The sequence below is a fragment of the Eulemur rufifrons genome, chromosome 7, assembly GCF_041146395.1.
Source record: "Eulemur rufifrons isolate Redbay chromosome 7, OSU_ERuf_1, whole genome shotgun sequence".
Classification (NCBI taxonomy): domain Eukaryota; kingdom Metazoa; phylum Chordata; class Mammalia; order Primates; family Lemuridae; genus Eulemur; species Eulemur rufifrons.
This window is the reverse complement of record NC_090989.1, coordinates 220323204-220346052: the sequence shown is the minus strand read 5'-3', so window position 1 is coordinate 220346052 and position 22849 is coordinate 220323204. Positions and strand designations below refer to the sequence as shown.

Here is a 22849-nt window from a genome sequence, read left to right as displayed (position 1 = left end):
TTATCACTGTAACTTTCATATGGACATTATCAAGAATTGCAGATGTTTTTATGAATATCTCCGTTTGTAATTAGATGACTGTGAATCTTTCAGGCCTCATGTTTTTACTAAGAAAACCTGAAATGTCTATTGTATTAAATAATCTCAAAATATTCTTAAATACTCTTATAAAGAGGAAAAGTGATATTTAGGGGTGGGGGAACCAAAAAAAAAAAACCCCAGCAAAAAACTACTAATACTAACCTACCCTATGATCTTATTCTATCAAAGACATTTTCAAAATCTATCTAAAGTATATCATATTATTTCATATATGCCTATAAATTTTTCTTACCCATTTATTTTAGGTAGTAGAATGTATCTTAAAAGGAAGAAATAGATTGCTTCCTTAGTAGATCCTAAACAAGAATAAAGATTTCTTTGCATTTTAATTTTCTAAATGCTGAAGATGCAACTGAACACTATAGCAATTGGGTGCTTTTATTTATTTTGTAAACTAATCACACCTGCTTAAGTTGTAGTAGGAGCAGTTTACAGAAAGGTTGAGAAAAATTAGGAATCTTGTCATGTTGATAGGATGTTTAATAAGGTACTATGTTCTAAAAAACTTCAGTTAAGACCACAGTAGCAACATAGGCCAATTCCATGAAGCATTTGTGTTTACAGCCTCAAATACATAATGTAGCTGCAAAAGAAGGAGTTAGAAGAATGTTTGACCATCTATTTCTGCTGATTAATTTCTATTTAGGAATTCTACTTGGTAATATAATCAGAATAAGCCCAGAATATGATATAGTGGAATCTCATCATAATTGTAGATTTATATGTAAACTCAACTATACTTGCTAGCAAAAAGAAGATAAATTACTTAAATAGTAGGTATGATTTTCTTCTGGCCATTTCATTTGATGAGCATCTGACCGAGAGAGAACGGGGGATGGCAAGTATGAAACTGCTGTCTCCCCATTTTAGTCTCAGTGCGACATGTCTCTGGGGTATCTCATTATGCTTAATATGACACTAACAATTAAGGATATGGAATTTTAAAAAATACATCATGGCACCTAAATACCAAACATTTATGTTATCTAGAGTTAAGGTGAGGAAATAACAATCTATTCCAAACCAGGAAGAAATTGTGTTTGTGTTAAACGTATTAATGTTTTAATAAGTTTAGGACAATTTAAGAGATTTTCAAGAGTAATTCTGGACTCTGATTAATTCCCTACACTTTGAAGTTAGAAACAAACCCTTTTGTAAAATTTAAGTTCATTGAATGGCATGATCAGACACCACAAAGGACGCAGGGTGAAGAGTTAAAGCGGCTCATACTCACAGTCCGCATCAGCAAACACAATGCAAGGGCTCTTCCCGCCAAGCTCCAGGGTCACCCTCTTCAGATTGCTTTTCCCCGCAGCTTCTTTGATCAGTTTGCCAACCTGAAATGGAGCATTACAAAGGGAGAAGGCTTAGTCTGCTCTCACGAAGACAGGTTTATTTAGTGTTCTAAATTTATACGATGTTTGTGCCATAGTCAAACTTCACAGTTAAATTCAGGAGAAACCTCTACATGACAGTTTTCAAGATTTGACACCTTTAGATATAAAAGGTTCCCTTCTCCAAGCATGCAGACACAGAAGAATCAGAAAAATGCTCATCAGTAAGAGAGGAGAGATATAGAACATGAGAGCTGATTCTGATTGTCTGGCTACACAAGAGGTTATTTTTCATTTTAATCAGAATTTCATCTCTCTATAGATTGATCAGACATATCAAGACCCAATCATAACGATGACTTTTCATCCCCCTACTGACATCCAGAGAACTCTACCAGCCCAACTGGCATATTCACCACCTCCTGAATCTCATCTCTCTTCTCATCATATGCCCACCCACCCTGGGCTGCCTCTACGTTCTACCCTTCTTTCCGGTCCAGCTCACATCTTACCTTTTCTCCCTGAATCCTGATGACTCTAGGTAGAAACAACACTCTTCTCCTGGCCTCCCAAAGAACCTCAGACTCTTTCAGAGTCTGCCTCAGATTATATTATTTGTATACACATAAATTCCCCAAACAGTTGCTACCTCCTTGGTAGCAGTGACGATACCCCAACACTGCAGACCTCTCCTCAGTAGCATCTCTACACAGTGGGCTCACTGAACTGTTGATTGACTGACAGACTTCTCCCTCTTTCCTCCCGCGTAACCCACACACTCTGAACAGTGAAGTAGAAGAAAGAAATTGGATCTGTGCTCTGCTGCTACTTCAGTTAGCTGGAATCCTACTATTCTGGTTTCTTCTCTAATGCTAGTTGCCTCTATTGTCTTCAGTTTTTTTTTTTCTTGGTGGATCACTTCCCTTCAAGATTATTTTCTATTGTTGTTCTTGTTTTTCTATCTCTAAAATTTGGCTTGTTTTATAATTATTTTTTATCATTTTTATTGGAGCCACTAAAATGAACTTTTCTTTTCTTTTTTTAAAAATATAATTCACTTTATTTTGCTTCTTTTATTCTCTAGGTTTATTTTAAAATCTGCCTGATACACATGCCAGATTTTAATAAAAAATTTCTGTTCTAACTGAACAAAAGTAGATGCTTGCTAAGTGTATGTATAAATTTTGTGTGGTTACTGAACTAACTGCTACAGTGCATTATAGAATAAAGTATTAACTAATCTAATGTTTTCATCTTAAAGATTTCATGATTCTAAATTAAATACCTAGAGTAGATTAATAAAAATATACTAAAAGTAGACTTTCACTGGGGAACCCAGTCTGAAATGTATCTTGTGTTTCATTTTCCTTCTACAAAATACTCCTAAAGACTATTTTCAAAAGTTGAATTTTCATTTAAGGTGATTTAAGAATTTTCTTTATTCTAGATAACATTCTTTGCCTTTCCCTCTTTGAGTTCCCTGATTTTATTCTGCATATTTTGTTTTTTCTTTTCCTTTTTTTAGACTTAGGTTTACTGGAGAAACTCTATTAAAGTAGATAACTTTTATTTTGGGAAAGGGAGTAAAATCAGAATTATTTTTCTGAAAGCTACAGATATCAAAAGACTAGTGTGAAGAATGGTTAGAAGTGTGGATGAGGAAGAAAGGTTATACTTTTGCTTAGTCCAAGTTTAACTGGCCAATAAAAGGCTTGCTTGAATTTTCCCAAAACTCTAAGCCCAAGCAAGGAAACATGCATTTTTTGTCTCATGATTTCTTTCCCTTACTTGGAAATAAGTAAAGATTCATCATTTTTCTCAAAGAGGTGTGCAATGAAGAAAAGATAAGAACTATAAGCACTACAGGTAAATAGTCTATGCTATGATATTGTGGCATTGCCACCTGGGGCAGAAGTAGCCAATGCTCATAAAAAGTATATAACTATGTTTTGCACAATGTGAGTAGGGTACTGTTTTACACAAATCTCATGGGACATTAAAATTCTTACCTTGCTAAAAGTATTGTTAGAATGGGAGTCATTGCTACAATGACCACAAAGGAGGGAATCCACTGCCTTGTTCATGGTATTTGCCAAGTTCCCTAATATCTGCCCAGCAACAAACCTGAAGCTAAAAGAGAACCCAGAAAAAGGTTCCAGGGAACATGGACCTAAGTTCCATGCATTGGAACTAAGATGGGTTTTCCTGTGTGGGTTCTAAAATCATATTATTCACACTTAATTGTTTATACTTATTTAGAAGTAGTCACTGAACTGGTTACGGGAGATAATAATGAATGAGAGTCTTGGTGGATATTCTGCAAGATAGAGAAAGACACATAAAAAGACCACGGGCATGTGCTCTTACAGTTGTGTATCATGGCCAATGGGAACACAGACGGATGTTGTTAAATTCAGAGTGCTCCTGCGACTGCAGTGGTGAGGAGAAGGCCAGCCAGGGGATATGTGGGGGGAGCCAGGTTGGAACAGGTTATGACCACGTGTGAACAGAAAGCACATGGGAATGAAAAGGTGCATGGAATCATCAGGAAGTGATGGGGCAGGTGGCAGAGATGGAGAACATTTATAGGGAGAGGAAGCTCTTTCCTCGCATCTTCTAAATTATTGTGAGAAATTAAAGAGTGGGAGAGGAAAGAGAAAAAGGAAATGAGTCCAGACACATATAATAACCATGGCATTTACTGAGGGCTGGGTAGGGTGCCACGTGTTTCACCGCTCATTAGCTCTCTCAGTTTTATTCTGTGCAACTCAGTAAGGTTGATATTGTTGTCTCCATTTTACAAATGAAGAAACTGAATTAACCAGGATATTTAACTTTTGAAGACACACTGCTAGGAGGGATAGAGGCAAAATATGAACATAGATGTTTCCTAGTCCTTTAATTCCAAGGTTTGGGGGGGTTTGGTAGGTAAAACACCCCCCAAATACAATAGAGGCTCAGGGATGAGCCAAGACAAACAGGCAGTGATGCTGGAGTTGGGATCAGGGAACCGCATCCTCTCGTCCAGACGACCTGGAGAAGTGAGAGATCTAGGTGTGGGATCTAGGCCTTGAAAGCCACATGGATTCCCTATTGGGGAAGGTCTAGAAGTCTAGCCCGAGGAATTTGTTCCATTCTTCCCTTGCCTTCTCTGCTATGATTTCAATCTGAGATTTTACCATTTTAAAATTTATTGCCACGTCTTGAACATTCCCATTTGTTTTATTCACAGTGAATCCTAAATGTGGGGCTGGCTTTCCCCTGCCTCAGTTAGGGATTTATAGAATGCAAACTTTTTCTACTCTAGATCTATGAAAAACAAAGAAAAAATATATATGTATTTACCTGATTTTTAAAAGATCAAGAGAAATAAAATTTGATTTTCTGCCATTTCTGCCCTTTATGTAAATATTTCTTTATATTGGAGTGGCTAATTAGGATTATAAAACAATCAGATTAGCCTCATCTCCCTATCTGGAACATTGTTTTTGCTTCTCAATCTAAAGGGAGTTAAATAAAGGAACAAATCCTCAAAACTCACAGCAAGTTCTAGCACCCATTTGGACATCATTGTTCCTTCCTGTGAACCCCCTTACAGCACTTCATCCATATTTTAGTACTTGTCACATCCTGCCTTGTTTCGTACCTGCCTCGGCAGCTTTCTAAGACGGGGCGATGCTCACTCTTCACCCTCTATACTGTATACCAATGAAAGGCATACAGTAGTCACTTCATTGAGCATCTAACAATGTCACATTATCTAAAAGAATGACTCAATGATTTATTTTTCTTGGTACAGTATGATCTCAGCACTTTCTTTTGTTAGGACACAAAATTATCTCAATAAATGGGAATCTATTTTCCCGAAGTCTACCTTCCAGGATGCTGTCTTTCTCTCTCTCCCTCCTGTTTCTCCTTGCAGTGCTCATGGTTGGGGTCCTGTTCTTAACCTTTGGATGGCCAAGTTTGAGCCAGACAGTCAGAAAAGTTAGGCTAGGCCAAGAGTGTCATTGAAGGAAGCTGAGTTTCTGGCTCCCTGTTCGAATGTCTAAGGAGGAGAGAGCCCCAAATAAGGAGCTATGGGTGATGCTCTACTATTTAATTTTCATAATCTACAGGGTAACATTACATTCATTCATACAAATCACTGTGGCCTAATTTACATTTTCGACTGCAAACCTTACTAATCGTATGACCAGGTCTCAGCAGCCATATTTCTCATCAAAAATAAGAACATGTTAAAAATAGTTCACTCTAGTCCTTCTGGGTTTGTAATAAGTATTTCATTTCATCCAAAGTACATCTGCTTATGTTCTATACATATATTTGAGGGCTAAAATAAGGAACAAATCATTAAAAATAACTTTTGTTTTAAGGAAGTGTTACCCTAAAAATAGTTACATCAAACATGCTTCTGGAAGCTGGAGATACAGACATTCTTAACTTCTGGGCTGAGTTAGTGATATTACCTGCGTTGATCCTGTGAAGGCCACTTTGTCTACATCCATGTGAGAAGAAATGGCTGCTCCTGCAGTAGGCCCGTAGCCAGGGACGATATTCACTACTCCAGGAGGAAACCCTGCCTGAGACGTAAAAAAGGAAAATTCATCTAAGTGGTTTTATTCTTTATTATTATTATTACAGTTATTATATATTATTAACAATATATTACAGTTGTTATCAGACCACCTAAAGTAACCTCAAGCCTTGCATTACCGAAGGCCCATTTTTCCTCAGGGTAAGACTACGGATTATTGCTCCACTGATGACTGTCTCAAATTTCATCATAGTAACTCACAAAGAAAGTATAAGTGTTTGGTAAATTACTTACATAGAAGGAAAGCAATGTGTTTATTATCCCCACCAGCAAAACTAAGAATCTAAAGAAAGGGATCTCACATTTTTAGTTTCTAGCTGTTGTCAATTGCTCAGGGCATAACAGCTGAGGTGTGAGTCCCCATTGACATTATTTAATCAGCAAAATGTTAAATAAGCATGGTCAACCCCTTTATGATTGCACTTCAGGATTGATTTCAAGCCCAGTTAAAGAATTCAGGTAGAAAGTGTGGGAACTGAGTAGGGCACATTAAAATTTCATATTAATTGAATAAAAATATTTCATTTTGACATCTTTTTTGCCTGTTTTTAATTTGAAATAAAGAATATTTTTAAGATATCAATTCAGATTTCCTAAATTGAATTTTATAGTGAATGAAATTTGTTTAAGATTTGGTAAGATATGAAGGAAAAGTACAATGAATTGTTTGCAACAGAAATATATTAACACAATATAGGTAGTTGATGAAAATAAGTTTCATGTGCTCTTTTGCCACTTTTGAACAGGAAGACAAATGCAGAAGATACCATAATAGAGAAGTGAAAATAAACATATCCACTTATGGGTAGATGTGTTTAGAAACAATGTGGCCTAAGAGTACAAACAAGCATATTTGCACAGAGGCCTCCAATCTTCACATATCTTATAATAGTGTGAACAAATTTGCAGACACCACCAGGCCATTAATGGCAGTGACAAACCAACTTAACATTTCAAAATTTGAAAGAATACAATATGAATTTATGTTCATCAGAGTTGGACAAAAGAAACAAAACATGATCACAAGGTGACTGACACCAAGCCCTTGCATTGGACCTCTTGTCTGCATTTGGGCAGAGACTCCTTTGGGTTAACTGTGAGGAATCCCATCCAGCAGCCATGCTAAATGCATCCCCACATTGGACAGGAGACTTTTGTAAATAATGTAGTTGGCAGTAGCACCAAATGAAGTCCTCCTCTTATAAATTAGGACTGAGTTCTTGTGCACAGTTTGATTTAGGAGTCTTACCTCTTTTATTAATGATGCCACATGAAGTGCAGTGAGAGGAGTTTGTTCCGCTGGTTTGACGACTACTGTGTTTCCACAGCTCAGGGCAGGCCCTATCTTCCAAATAAGCATGACCAATGGGAAATTCCACTAGAAAGCAATATATAAACAAGAGATTCTTTGTATTGCTGAAAAGCACATTTGCTAATCTAAGTTTACATGATAAACTCCCTGCAGAAATTAAAAAATAATTATAGTACTTTTGTGTAATCATCTGGTGTACTCTAACTTCACTGCTAAAGTAACTAGTAAATACTAAAATGCTCTGAATAAGCTAGATATGGGAAGGGAGTAGGAGAGAGCTCCAAAATTCAATCAAGTGCTGTCAATTTGAGTGCTTCTTCTATCAGGAATATAAAAATCACTGCGTGGTTTGGCTTACCATTAAGCATATTATAAGTTATCTGTGTTTAAAAAGTAAGAGTATTCCTCCCAACCCATAGGTGATTTATTATAATTATTTACCTAATTGTATCATTAGTAGCATTTATTTCTAGGACAAATATCTTATTAAAAACAAAGATATCCTGGGTCCAGAAACCAAGTGCTTGGGTTCAAATCTCAGCTCAGTCACTACCACCCATGTGAAGTCACACAAGTCACTTGCTCTGTGTGTACAACTGCATCATCTTTAAGTGATGATAACGGTCCTCTCCACCTCAGAAGGTCTCCTGAGGATTAATCAAGAAAGTGGGCCAAGAGCTTGACACAGTGGCTGGTTCATCATAGGGACACAGTATATATTAGCTGTTATTAGCATTTGCAGTTACATAGCTTTTATAGATATTATTGTAATTTTTGAATTAATGAGGAATTTCATTAAAAATGTTGATACGGATACATTTCAATCTACTTGGAGCGAAAGACAATAGCCATTTATTCATCTAAGAGCTTCAAGATACTTCATTTTTTTTATTTGGCCTTTGGAAGTATATCAGCTAAAGTGACATCATTTTGACAGTTTTCCTATTTGTTGAGCTTTAAAGGAAATCTTCACAATTCTGCTTAAAAATACTACCTTGTCTAAGAAGAATTTGGAATATCAGAGCCTCTTATCTTAAGGCACAACATATTCCATGCAGTGCTCTAAATGCCTCTGGCGTTGTTTCTTACATTTTAGTTTAAAAGCATCTTTCAGGATTAGAACACTCTGGTTGATACTATTCCCTGTAATGAGAAGCCGCAATGAGGTGATAAAGAGTGTCAGAGGCCAGTAGACCCTACTAAAACATCTCACTAAAATGGTGACCCACAGTTGTGCCAGCGGTGAGCACTTTGCCATATATGTGTAATACATGGCTTTTAAAAAGAGGACATGATACTTTTTAAAAATAACGTACAGAGTAAAAGGTTAAGATTTGTTGATACTGTAGTATTGAAATGCTCTCAAGAGACATAGTAGGATATAGATAGGTTTTTGGACTACCTCATTCATATCTAAGACATTTAGTCTCAGGGAGACCAAGTTCAACAAATCTTATATTTGCTCCACATTTAACAAATATATAAGAATCCATTTGTGTTGGAGAAAGCTTAATCACTAAAGCTAATAGTATTAGAACTCTTTTTTCTTAAATTGAGAATTATATAGGAGAATAACTTACGGGAATGATTTGGCCACAAACGCCAATAGGTTCATGCCTTGTATAAGTAAAAAAGTCTCCATCTGGAAAATGAAACACACACACAATCATATATAGACAAATGTTTTTGACATTTACAGAATGGTGGTTTGGGGCTTATGTGAGAGAACAGTGTAGACAATAATTAAAAAATAAAACATAACTCCAACTGTTCACAAAATGAAAATGAAGCCCTCAAATCATAATTTGGAATGACAGGAACCATAAAATTGAGTTAGGTAAAAGCAAAGATGCAAAATTGGAAAAGATCTGAAAGATAATTCTATCTTTCCTTATCTAATAGGGTTGATTTCTAAATCATCCTTCTCAAAGTTTTATAAAAAAGGAATGAGAAAGGAAGTAGGAGGTCTCCAGCTAAGCGAATCACATTCAGGTTGGTTCTGGCAGCTCAAAATTCTATTAGTAATAGTAACATTTTATTTTTAAAAGTAATACAATTTAAAAAAATAGGAAAATTAAAAAGAGGAGAATTTTAAAAATCTCCCTATGATTAATAATCCTTTCCTATTTGTTCTAAAATGTTTTTTTTCTATTTGCCTACCAAACACTAAAAGCAAATTCTCTTAATCCATGAAAAAAAAAATCAGAAGTAAAAGACATTTCTTTTCAATCTAGATTTGACTGATTCATGTGCTTCCAAGTTTTATGTGGTCATTCCAAGAGTTACATTGTGCTTTGTGTTCAGTTCTGCTTTGGTTTCTTCAGAAGCCTCCTGGCTTCAGCAAGAACTCTCTTTATTGAGATCTATTTGTGCTTTAAATGGTTTCTACCATATTGTCCCAAAATAAAGTGAGACAGTCATTGAAATAGTCACACTTCTTGGCACCACCATGGTTTCACTCTCCTCTTTTCACTTCCTGGCTATCGTTTCTGACCTATCGGATATTCCAAGTAGATTGGAAATGCACATCAGGGCCAGCACTGGAGGGTGTTGTATTCCTCAAGTCAATACATTTACATGAATTAAATTCTACCAATAGTGTTTCCTAAAGTGATGCTTTTTAATATTTCATATAAAATGTTTTTCAATATTTCTATCCCATTATGTACATATTCCACTACACACATACACGTTCACACACAGGAATCCTTAACTCGGGCTATAAACACAGTTCCTTCTTGCTTTGAAGCTGTTTGAAACAAATCAATGTGAATTAGTTTGTTTAATTAGTCTGGTCTACTTTAGTGAGTTTGACCAGGCACAGATGATCATAACTGACTCATCCTGGACATGCAAAGAGGTGTAAATAATTACATTATAGAAAGGGTGAAAATGTCACTATTGGAATAAAACCCAAATAAATAATTTCAGAGGCCAGCTTTAAAAAGTCTGGGCCCTCAGAGAGACAACTGCCTCCAATCAGTAATTCCAGCCATAAGAATGTTCTCAGTTTAATATTTTCTAAAATATCCATAGTGTTATCTTCTGTGCGATTATGCTGAAACAGTGTTAAAACCCATTTGATGAATCTTAACAGAACTTTCAGGTTCAGAGCTATGTTGTCTCAAAGTCTAGGGGAAAACAATTTTCCCTTACTTGGTTGATGTCTTTAAAAGGGAGAGTTTAAAATTACTCAGCTCTATAGTAATCTCCTCACTGCTACTGCCACCCCTAGGGGTTTCCCAAAGCTACTCACCAGCTGGTATTGTACGGCCCTGGATCTTGTCAGCCCAGCCTGCACAGTAGCGTAATGTTTTTATGCAGCCTCCTAAATCCATCAGATACGCATTGGAAAAGAGTTTTCCACCATTCATTGCTTCCATCGTCTGAAAAACAGATCAAACCCCAAATCTAAAATTCCATAAAAATTTTGGATTGAAAAAAATGTGTAGCCAATATTTTGAATAATCATGTGCTAGAGAATTTTGGAAATAGAAGAAATCTTAAGGCCAGGCACAGTGGCTCACGCCTGTAATCCTAGCAATCTGGGAGGCCGAGGCAGGAGGATTGCTTGAGGTCAGGAGTTCGAGACCAGCCTCAGCAAGAACGAGACCCCCATCTCTACTAAAAATAGAAAGAAATGATCTGGACAGCTAAAAATATATATAGAAAAAAAATTAGCTGGGCATGGTGGCACATGTCTGTAGTCCCAGCTACTCGGGAGTCTGAGGCAGGAGAATTGCTTAAGCCCAGGAGTTTGAGGTTGCTGTGAGCTAGGCTGATGCCATGGCACTCTAGCCCGGGCAAAAAAGAAATCTTAAGTCATCTTGTATAACTTCCTCTTTTTAAAAAGGAGACCAAACAGAGTTAAATGACTTTCTTGAGATTACATAGTAAGATCTTGGTAAAAAGGGTTGTGAGATTTTGATTTGTAACGCCCAGTGCTTTTTTTTAAATCTCATTTTGAATGACTTCCAGCTAAAAAACTTTCTAGGAATCAGTCACAATTTGATATATACACAGCAGGTGAGAATGGTATCCAGTTTTAGTCAGATCAGAGTTTCAACATGATTTCACTTATTGTGTAATCCAACTTTGTGTGACAATTTAGTGTCAGTGACTATTAATGATGCTTCAATAATTTTTAATTTTTGCATTCCATCTGGATATAAGCAATCTATTCGTACAAACTTAAATAACACCTGGATTTTTTATTATAATTTACTTCAGAATTTTTAATGATGAAACTCCCAGTTTTGCCATTATTATCATAATTATCATTTGAATGGTCAGGCTATAAAGTTCAACATTTTCTAGTCTAGTTCCCTAACCATTATAGGATGATCTATTTCCTCTTTTCCTTCTCTTCTTAAGCAGAACTTTAAAGAGCTCTTTGGGATATAATGTTCTGCTGGGGTGATTATCTGGCAGGAATATCCACATGATAAACTGTTAAAGGTGTCTTGTCTCTGTGTTACACTGTCTACCATCTCAAAATTTAATCTAACACGATTTTTTTATGACTGTACTTTTTCCCCATAGGACCTTATGTTGACAGGCAGTCAACAGATTGGATAAATGAGAGAAGCCAAGTTTAAGCAAATTCTGCTTTCTTCCTACAGGACATTTTGGTTAATACAGTTTTATTGCACATAGTTTCTGGTTCCATATTTTTGCATATTTTGAATTATGCTGAATCATCATTTGAGTAATTTTTTTGAGTAACTATAATTGCTAATGTTGATTTTTTTTAAAAGCAGCCTTCTTTGTAACTGCCACTTTAAGATTCTAAAGGTAATAAAATTTTTTTATGGAACTTGATCTTGGTGTTGGTTTGTGTTAAACTGGTTTCATTATAATGCCCAACTGAGTAGACAAAAAACAAGGAAATACCCTCCCCAAGGATATTATGTGCTGACTCTTCTAATTGCTAAAATATAAAGAAAAAACATAATTTTTATACACACATCCATGATTAGATTTTTTCTTTAATCTTTGCCCTTTTCACCTGTCAAAAAAATATCATTTAATTATGACCCTTCTGAACAGACATTTCAGGAAGGGAAAATGTAGCCATTTATCAAATACCTTGGTGGGCTAAAGAAAAATAAGATTTATTTTAGAGAAATATTTTGGGCACCTTTAACAAATGATGAGTTTTTCACCTGAAAGGGTTCAGTGCTCAAGAACTTTAAGAAACTCAGTATATCCTTCCAGGAGATTCATTCTATGTGTGATTTTGTTAAAGGCTTTGAGAAGTTTTAAGGTAAAGGAAATAAATTTCTTTAATTTGGTTTAACTTGGGGTTTGCCAACATCGAGACTATAGAATCTATTATGGGAGCAGAAATTAACATCATCCAGAGCTGGAATACAGATTAATATTTGAGAATAAACACAATGGTAAACTGGATTTGGTGGCTCACGCCTATAATCCTAGCACTCTGGGAGGCCGAGGTGGGAAGGTCACTTGAGCTCAGAAGCTGCAGACTAGCCTGAGAAAGAGCAGAGACCTGTCTCTACAAAAAATAGAAAAAAATTAGCTGGGTATGGTGGTGCTCGCCTGCAGTCCCAGCTACTTGGGAGGCTGAGGCAGGAGGTTTGCTTGAATCCAGGAGTTTGAGGTTGCAGTGAACTATGATGACACCACTGCATGCTACCCAGGACAATAGAAAGAGATTGTCTAAAACAAAACAAAATAAACAAAACAAAACAAAAACTCAATGGTAAATGTCCTATGGAAGAGCTGTGAGATAAAGTCTTTTCATTTTATTAGTAGAGAGCACATTGTGATCACTAAAACCAAAACAACTTGCCAATTCATACAATAAATACTTTTGAGAGCTCTATCTATTCAGTTTGGTTAATACTCACTGCCAGCAAGAGACGATCTCTTTCGATTAAATCAGCCAGCTTGTATAATAGTCGTCCCCTCTCTGAAGCATCCATAGTACGCCATGGAGAACCGAGCTGAAAAGCCTGTCTTGCGGCCTTCACTGCTTTGTCAACATCCTCCTGTGAGTCAAAGAAAATTTAATTTAGTAGGCTGAACATACTCGATCAGCAATCCAATGGCAATAACTCAAATAGACTGAAGCTCCTTATAAACAGGCTCTGTGTATCCAATAGCCTAACGTCTAGCACACTGTGCACACTTCACTATACCATATTGGAGTTACACTTGCTGAATAATCTTTAGAATGACAAGCTCCATGCATCTCACATATGCTTGATTTTCTAGAATATAAACATTATAGAAATAGTTGCTATCATTTGCATGCTTGCCATATCTCAAACAATGTTCTAATAATTTTACACATATTAACTCATTTAATTTTCAGTCATTATATAGGACAAACATGTTCCTCATTTTATGGATGAAGAAACTAAAGCAAAAAGAGAGGAGCTTTGCCCAAGATCAATAACTAAAAGTGGCTGAATTGAGTTTATTTATTTATTTTAGACATGAAAGCTTTATTTTATCATCAAAATATACTTTAAAGTAGTTAAAAAACATGACTCTTAAAGAAATAAACTCATGCCACAGATCTTATTTAATTCATAAATTTTTTTCTAAATGCTTTATATATGTGTGTGTGTGTGTGTGTGTGTGTGTGTATGTATTTATATATTTATTTATTTATTACAGGGGTATAAATGCTTTGGTTACATAAATTGCCTTTGCACTGCCTGAGTTAGGTATGAGTTTACCCATCCCATCCTATCCCCTCCCATCTGCTCAACACCCAATGAAAGTTACTTCCATATATGCACATTAGTTTTGATCAATTAGTACCAATTTAATGGTGAATACATGTGGTGTTTGTTTTCCCATTCTTGTGATACTTCACTTAGAATAATGGGCTCCAGCTTCATCCAGGATAACATAAGAGGTAGTTCACCATTTTTTATGGCCAAATAGTACTCCATGGTATACATATACCACATTTTATTAATCCACTCATGTATTGATGGGCATGTGTGTTGTTTTCCCACCTTTGCATTTGTGAATTAGGCTGCTATAAACATTTGAGTGCAGATGTCTTTTTTATAGAATGAAGTGATACCTATCCTGCAGACATTATTCCACAACATTGAGAAGGCAGGACTCCTCCCTGACACATTTTATGAAGCCAATATCACCTTGATACCAAGGCCATGAAAGGACTCAACCAAAAAAGAAAACTACAGACCAATATCCCTTATGAATCTAGATGTAAAAATCCCAAACAAAATCCTAGCAAACCAAATTCTTCTGCTCATCAAAAAAATAATCCATCACGATCATGTGGGCTACATCCAGAGACGCAGGGATGGTTTGACATATGCAAATCTACAAGTGTAATTCACCACATAAATAGAAGTTGAAAACAAAGATCATATGATCCTCTCAAGAGTCGCAGAGAAAGCATTTGACAAAATTCAGCACCCTTTTATAAGAATGCTTAACAAAATAGGCATAGATGGACGGGACTTACCTCAAAATGACAAAAGCCATATATGACAAACCCACAGCCAACATCATACTGAACAGGGAAAAACTGAAAGCATTCTTGCTTAGAACTGGAACCAGACAAGGTTGCCCTCTATCACCGCTTCTATTCAACATAGTGATAAAGTCTAGCCAGAGCAATGAGACAAGACGAAGAAATCAAGGGTATCCAAATGGGGGAAGAAGAGGTCAAACTATTGCTCTTTGCTGCTGATATGATCTCATATCTAGAAAACCCCAAAGATTCTGCCAAGAGACTATTGGAATTGATAAATAAATTCAGCAAAGTCTCAGGTTACAAAATCAACATACACAAATCAGTAGCATTCTTATACACCAACAACAGTCAAGCTAAGAACCAAATCAAAGACTCAATACCTTTCACAATAGCAACAAAGAAAATAAAATACTTAGGATCACTACTAGGTATTCTCTCCTCTCTCTACAGGGAGAACAGCAAAATACTTAGAAAGGAAATAGCAGAGGGCATAAACAGATGGAAAACCATACCATGCTCATGGGTCAGCAGAATCAACATTGTTAAAATGTCTATACTACACAAAGTGGTCTACAGATTCAATGTAATCTCTATTAAAATATCAACATAATTTTTTGCAGATCTAGAAAAAATAATTTTATGCTTTACATGGAACAAGAGAAGACCCTGTATAGACAAAACAACCTTAAGCAAGAAGAACAAATTAGGAGGCATCAATTTACCAGACTTCAAGCTATACTAGAAAGCTATAGTAACCAAAAGAGCAAGGTTCTGGCACAAGAACAGAGACATAGTCCAATGGAAGAGGATGAGAACCCAGGTATAAAACCATCCTCATATTGCCATCTGATCTTTGACAAAGCAGGCAAAAACATACACTGGGGAAAAGAATCCCTATTTAATAAATTGTGCTGGGAGAATTGGATAGCCACATATAGAAGACTGAAACAGGATCCACATCTATCACCACTCATAAAAATCAACTCATGATGGATAATAGACTTAAACCTAAGGCATGATACTACTAGAATTCTAGAAGAAAATGTTGGAATAACCCTTATAAACACCAGCCTAGGGAAAGAATTTATGAAGACCCCAAAAGCAATCACAGCAACAATAAAAATAAATACATGAGACTTGATCAAATTAAAAAGCTTTTGCACAGCCAAGGGAACTATCATTAGAGCGAATAGATAACCTACAGAATGGGAGAAAATATTTGCATGCTATTCATCTGATAAAAGGTTGAATCTATATAGAACTCAGGAAAATCACCAAGAAAAAAAAATCAAACAACCCCAATAAAAAGTGGCCAAAGGACAGGAACAGAAACATTTCAAAAGAAGACAGACTAATGGCCAAGAAACATATGAAAAAATGCTCAATGTCTCTAATTATCAGGGAAATGCAAATCAAAACCACAATGAGATATCACTTAACTCCAGTGAGAATGACTTTTATAAAAAAAGTTGCAAAACAACAAATGCTGGCATGGATGTGGAGAGATAGGAAAACTCATACACTGCTTGTGGGACTGCAAATTAGTACAACCTCTACAGAAAGTAGTATGAAGATATCTCAAAGAACTAGAAGTAGAATTACCAGTTAATCCAACAATCCCACTACTGGGTATTTATTCAAAGGAACAAAAATGAACCAAGTTTTAAACAGAGGTCATCTCACTGTAGAGCCTTTGCTTGCTCTCACCACACATTACACTCCATGGGTGACTGGGTTATAGGAGTTCTGGGCTAAGCTCAAGATCCAAAGTAGTGAATATCTTCTTTGATCTCTGTTGATTCTACAGCCTGTCCATTCTCATGAAGGGCCTATTAAAGGGTGAATAAGAAGTTTTCTTTGCTGTTGAAGAGTAAATGTTATAAACATGTGCCCATTCCTTTTGTGCAGAGAGAAAAGGCATGGAGGGTGTGGACTTGGTATATCAAAGGGTCTGCAGGGGGCAGCCCCTCATTTCTGATTTGGAAACAAAGAGATCCTTTTAATCACTAAATAGATAAAGAAGTCATTTTCTTATTAGTAGTAATGTATTACTTCAAACTACATTCATTTCAGCAAAAGTCAAATAGTAAAGTGATTCCACACTCAGTTTACCCTCCTTGATTCCCTCTTGAGTTGCCTCCCTGCAAGCTCTTTCTTCTTTCCTGTGTTTTTCTACCCCAGGTATCTCCCTCTGGTTCTTTCCTAATCCACCTCAGTAACGTTGCCCTGGCCACCGCATTCCCCTGAAGATCTTTGTTCAGACCTCTTTGCTCCACAGAATATACCTACTACAAGAATCACCACCCTGCCTCTTTCATTACTACTTCATAAGCCCTTTTTTCCTCCATCAAATCAGTTTCAAGCACTTTAAAGGCATAGATTATGTCAATGTTACTTTGTACATAGGACTGGCCACTGTATGAAACTATGTGTGCTCCATAAATCATGACATCATAGGCCAGGAGCTTGCAAATTTTTGCAGGAGACATAATTCCCTTTGAGAATTAGTGGGGGGAGGGGCTAATTACTGTTTTAAGTTGTCCAAAATTAAGCTAAATCTCAACCAAGAATGACACCTTTCCCTTGGAGAGACATGGACCTCAAAATAATTTTCCCCTCCTTAGGCTGTATTCAAGGTGCCCCAAACTTATAAGTCTACAAATTAAATAAAATATTTATGGTATTTATCACTAAACTAAGAAGACCTGGGGTAAGAAGGGTGTTTTAGAAGTGTAATCTGTTCTGATTAAGTGATGGTATCTACTGACTACAAAACAAAGATTCTTTTCCTGTAATACCTCACACACTGGTATATCTCACTGTAAAACTTTTGAGAGAATGATGAGTATATACAATAAAATACATGCATTTATTGCTTTCCTTTCCTGAGAAATATATATACACTGCATATTTGGGGCATTCAGTTAATCACATTGATTGCTTATATTTGGACATTGTCTCATGCCACAGGTTGTAACTTTTTCTAAGTTAAATTCAGAGAGCAATGTTTAAAAAAAAATTTAAAAAAACAAACTGTAAGAATCTGAGATTGCCAGTATGATCTGTGGATACCATGGCCTATAAAATGTACGCTGCTTTGTGTTTAAACAGATCTGTGTGACACAGCTTTCGTTTGGGTCTTCTGCTCAGTGTCCTGCCATCAGCCTTAGCCAAATATGGGGCATTATAGGCATCCTGGCCTCCTAAAGGGATATGGAGAAACTGGCTTCAAGACAAGCAACTCTGACATATGGAAAACACATCCCTAGAGAATGCTGCTATAAATAAAGATGTTCTTGTGCTTATGTCTTTTGGATCATGCCCTTCCTTTTCTTATATCTTATATTTACCTTACAGGAACGGAAATAGAATAATGATAGTTAATATATAGTTTTGGAAAAAAACAATCCAGATTTGAATTCTGATTTCTCCTTATTAGCTATGTAAGCTTTGAGCTATTTGACTACACAACCATCCATCTAAAGATTTGATTGATAAACATGCCACTCTGCAATATTCTTAGCATCAGGCTGCTAATGACAGAAAAATGAAGTAAGGAGATGGCCCTTTTGGAATATTCAATCAAATGAGAGAGACATACAACCAAACCATCACCCCAATACATTATTATAAACTGTGAAAAATATTCTGGGGAAATATGTTGTGGCAGGACTTCTCTAAGGCTCAGTTTTCTTATCTTTAAAATAGGGACATGGTTACCTCACAGGGCTGTGTTGAAGATTAAAGTAACACTTGAAACACATTTTCTGTGTGACAGACATGCTAAGTGTTGATTAAGTTGTGGCAATTGTTACTGTAGTCCTAGCAGTCAAAACAACCTTAACAATAACCCTTGGTAGTTCTAGTATATTCTAATCTTCCTTTCCGTTTTCACTGTCCTGCACTATTTAGGCCCTTCTCACTTCATATTGTCAATAGCCTTCCCAAGTTCATTCTCTTTTCTCCCTCAACTGTCTTGCCTGTTGCTACCAGGCTAACCTTCAAGTACTTTTATCTTATCACTTTCTCTTTCAAACATTTACAACTGTTTCCTTTTATCTACAGTTTGAAAGCCAAACTCCTCTGCCTGGTTCTCAAGGTCCAACACTGTTGGGCTTCACCTCACCCACTCAAACTTAGTGTTCACATTTTTTCTACTCTATCTGACCCAGCTCCTTCTTACCTTTGCTCTTGTAACTCTCCTTGCCTAGAATGTTCTACCAGTGCACCACTTTACTTTCAAAATCTTACATATTCTTTAACACCCAGTTCAAATATCAATCTACCTAAACCCTCACCAGACTAATTCAGCTTGTTGATAGCTACTAGTCAAGAGCCTACTAAGCTCCAGGCACAAGGTAAGTCCTTTACAGTCCCACTGGTACTGCTATAGTTAAGCATCAATCACTTTGGTTTTCAGGTGAGTAGACTATGGCTCACACATGAAATCCAGCAGGTACTAGAACCAAAATGTAATCCCATATCTGACTCTAAAATCTAGTTCTTATAGCTCTGCAAGGCTGCCCTAATAATGAAATCCTTTCAATATTTACTACTATCTGTATTATAAGCTATGATATGTCTTACTATTCAGGACCTACAATAGGCAGTCAATAAATATTTAATAATTTGTTTACCTATCTTACAAACTTTTCATGTTACACTGATTTTATATAAGGATGCATCTTCTATGACATTTATATAATAAATCATATTTTAATAGGTTTCATTATATAACAAAAATTTTTACATTATTCAAAGCTATTAGGCATCAGGGTTGTTTTCTGTCTTAATTCCCAGACTAGGATTTCTTGGATTTTTATTCCAGGACTGACATTTTCAGAGATATGATTTTTGAATTAACCAGAAAACAATTTGGCACATAAACTCAGATTTGCCAACATTAATAACACTTTTGCTGATGGCATTTAGAATGTTCCTTTTTAGAGGAAAGGGCCACAGGCTGAGTATGAAGACAGTTCAAATGTTGCTGAGATATCAAATGGCTGCTGAGCACAGTTAAGGGAGAACTGAACTCTTCAATCACTCCCACGTGGTCCATCTCCACACCAGATTCACTCAGAGATGCAGAAAATAGTCATCAGGCCAGTTCTACTTTTACACCTGTCACAGGCACTTACTTTAATGGACATTTACTTTTATCCCCACCAATTATTTGTTGGGTCATGCTTTAGTATTAAAAGCAGTTTTCAGGATTAGTCCATAGAGCCTAAAAGAGCCACTGAAGTGAAAAGAAAACAGTTCCCACCCACATCTGTGCTTTGCTTTGTAACCTCCATTTGTTCTGGCCCCTCCTCCTGTCTTTATAATGCCACTGAAAGGAGGTACATACCCATTGTGAGCGCCATTCTACTTCTAAACTAAATCCCTAAAACCTCTTGGCTCATTATCTAAAGAGTCAGTTCCAGAATATCGGGTTTACTGTGACTGTAATTTACTTGATTTGTACCTTTCATGAAGCAATGTTATCAGAGTTTACTATACATTTGCCAGCAAAATTGCAAGAACATCAATAATTATTTAAAAGCAAAAGTTTTGAATAATTCCAAAAAGAATAGGCGAGTGCTGGTTGGTAAGCAAACAGCAGCTCACCATGAACAGTTTGTACCATGAACAACTGAGTTTCAGTGATCAAATGTCCAGATACCTCAGTCAGCACCGTGACCTGGTGTGAAGCTTTGTTGGATGTTACTGAGCGTCCTTGATTGCTTGTCTGAGCAGTGCTAACTCTCAATGAGCATCGAGCACGTCAGTGGCAAAGATTTCTAAGGCTGCTAGTATAAGCATCAGCTTTCCCTTACTGCAAGTTAGGAAGAAGGTAAATCCTGCAAACTGTGCCAAGAAGAGTCCTCAGACTACCTGACAAGGTTTCAACTAGAACTTCAGGAGCAGAGATTTGTTTTACTGATAAAACTAATCCCTGTGGCAAAGCTAAATGTTCAAGGCTCCAGAGCTAAAACATCAAAAATATTTTCCCATTTGCTAATTGCAAACTGCAAACAGATCTGCTGCTCTCTCCCTCCTGAGTGGCATTTATATGTATGGAGAGAGAGGGTAGGCAGCTGTCACGGGCTCACTCTGTCCTCACCTTGCCCTTCATTGCTTTTTCTCCCCTCTCCTGGCTTGCTAGAGCCACTCAAGCAAGTAAAGGGACATTTGAGGTAAAGGAGTGTTTGAGTCTCTGATAAAAGGTATTCAGTCCTTCTTGTTGAAATATGAAGAATAAAATTTTTCCTTATTTCTGAGAATGAGTCATAAGACACAGGCTTCCAAATTTCCTATAGACTATGCCAGGGATGGTCAGTATTTCTCACCCAAATTTAGTCTTGCAACATTTCAGAGAGGTACAGTGACTGCCACAGCACAGCTTCCAAATCATTAACTTTCTCACCTGCCAAAATCCATGCCCCCTATTAAATGTTAATGCTTGAGAGGAGATACAATTACGGTTCAACACTTTAGTTCAGTGGTTTTCAAAATGTATTCTCCCACCTCCATCCCAACCAACAATATCAGAATCACCTGAAATGCAAATTCGCAGGCCCCACTCTAGAATTATTGAGACAAACTCTGGGGGTGAGTGGGACTCAGCGATCTGCATTTTGCAAGCCTTTCAGGACTTTCTGATGTAGGCTTAATTTTGAGAATCACTGCCTTGGTCAATAATCAGGTTAGATTCCTCAGGGAAGGTGTGTGAGGTATATGGCAATTCAAAGATTGACAGAAGAGAGTATTTCATTGCTGCATCACCTATAGTGTACCAGAAACCAAGGACATAAATGTGAGATATACTGTTGATCTCTACAAGAAGCATATTGTCTCAGACAAATTAACCAAAAGCTGTTTAATACACAAGGGTTATAAAACAGGCAAATGGTCCATAATGGCACAGAAGAGGGCAATTCTACCTGGGAAGGTCAGAGAAGGTTTTAAAGAAGTATAAAATCCTGTAGAGATTGAGAATTTATTAGGTACTTGGCATCGTTGAAGAGCTTTGTATATTTTATTTAACTCTCTAAGCATTTCCAATCTCCTCATCTTACACAAAAAGGAGCAGAAAGCCAAACAGGGTTAGTACAAATGTGGAATCTCAGTGTTCTTACTACAGATGGCCGCTTAAACTAGGTCCTGAGGGCTGCGCTGTGGACATGCACACAGGCAGTGAGCAGCAAGCCATGTTTGGAGAGAGACACTGTGCATGGTGAAGGTGAAGCTCTTAGGTTGATGGGGTGGCCTGGGACGGGGGCCATGAACAAGGATTGAGTAATATTATAAAGGACCTTTGTGTGTTGACTTTTGCCCAGAGATAGTGAGAAGCAGAAGGAAAAATGTGTGTACTGGGGAACTCTCTGGTCTACACAGAAAGGGAAATCGGAAAGCAGGTGATATGTACCTGCGTGCTGTTCTGTTTCTGCTGCTCAAATTGTTGACCCCTGTGGCTAAACTCTGCACTCCTGCCTCTATCAGATGGGTCTCCCTTGTTCTGATAATACTGCAACCTGAATTCAGGGGTACCCCAAATCCAAAAGTGCCCACTGGTATCTATTGTTTTCTTAGAACAGGTCTGTCTGTGTGGCTCAGGAGCTTGAGGTTTGTGATCTCCCTGACTGGAGCTAAGGCAACAAAAGGACAGACACTGGACCCATGCATGCGCTGCAACAGTTAATCGAAATGCAGTGTCCTGAATGGTGTTATCCTTGGGTTTTGCTGACTTCATCTCCCAGAGGTCTTTTCCCGCTGCAAAACAACATACCTCTCTATCTCATGTTACAGAGATTTAAAGCTTGGTAATGTCTGGACAACTAAAGAACAGAAAAATTATTTCAGATTAGACTTTTTTACGTATGTGTCCAGATAAAAATTCTGAAGGCTTTTACTCTCCTCACACCCTACCTAGGTTGTTTAATATTAACCAACCTTATATTCACAATAATTACAAGGTAAAGCGGTAGCCTTGGTGGTCGTAGGCTAGGGGGTCAGAAGGACAACATTTC

General features: G+C 37.0%; 1 protein-coding gene across 1 annotated transcript in view; it reads right to left on the bottom strand.

Annotated features, from left to right (window-relative positions):
* Positions 1–22849, bottom strand: part of LOC138388361 (aldehyde dehydrogenase 1A1) — a 53713-nt gene that overhangs the window by 16363 nt on the left and 14501 nt on the right. The window contains exons 3-8 of the mRNA XM_069476399.1: positions 13219–13359; positions 10602–10731; positions 8926–8987; positions 7283–7411; positions 5906–6019; positions 1337–1439 (exon numbers count right to left, since the gene is read on the bottom strand). Of these exons, the coding sequence (XP_069332500.1) occupies positions 1337–1439; positions 5906–6019; positions 7283–7411; positions 8926–8987; positions 10602–10731; positions 13219–13359 (679 nt within the window). The remainder of the gene's footprint in view (positions 1–1336; positions 1440–5905; positions 6020–7282; positions 7412–8925; positions 8988–10601; positions 10732–13218; positions 13360–22849) is intronic.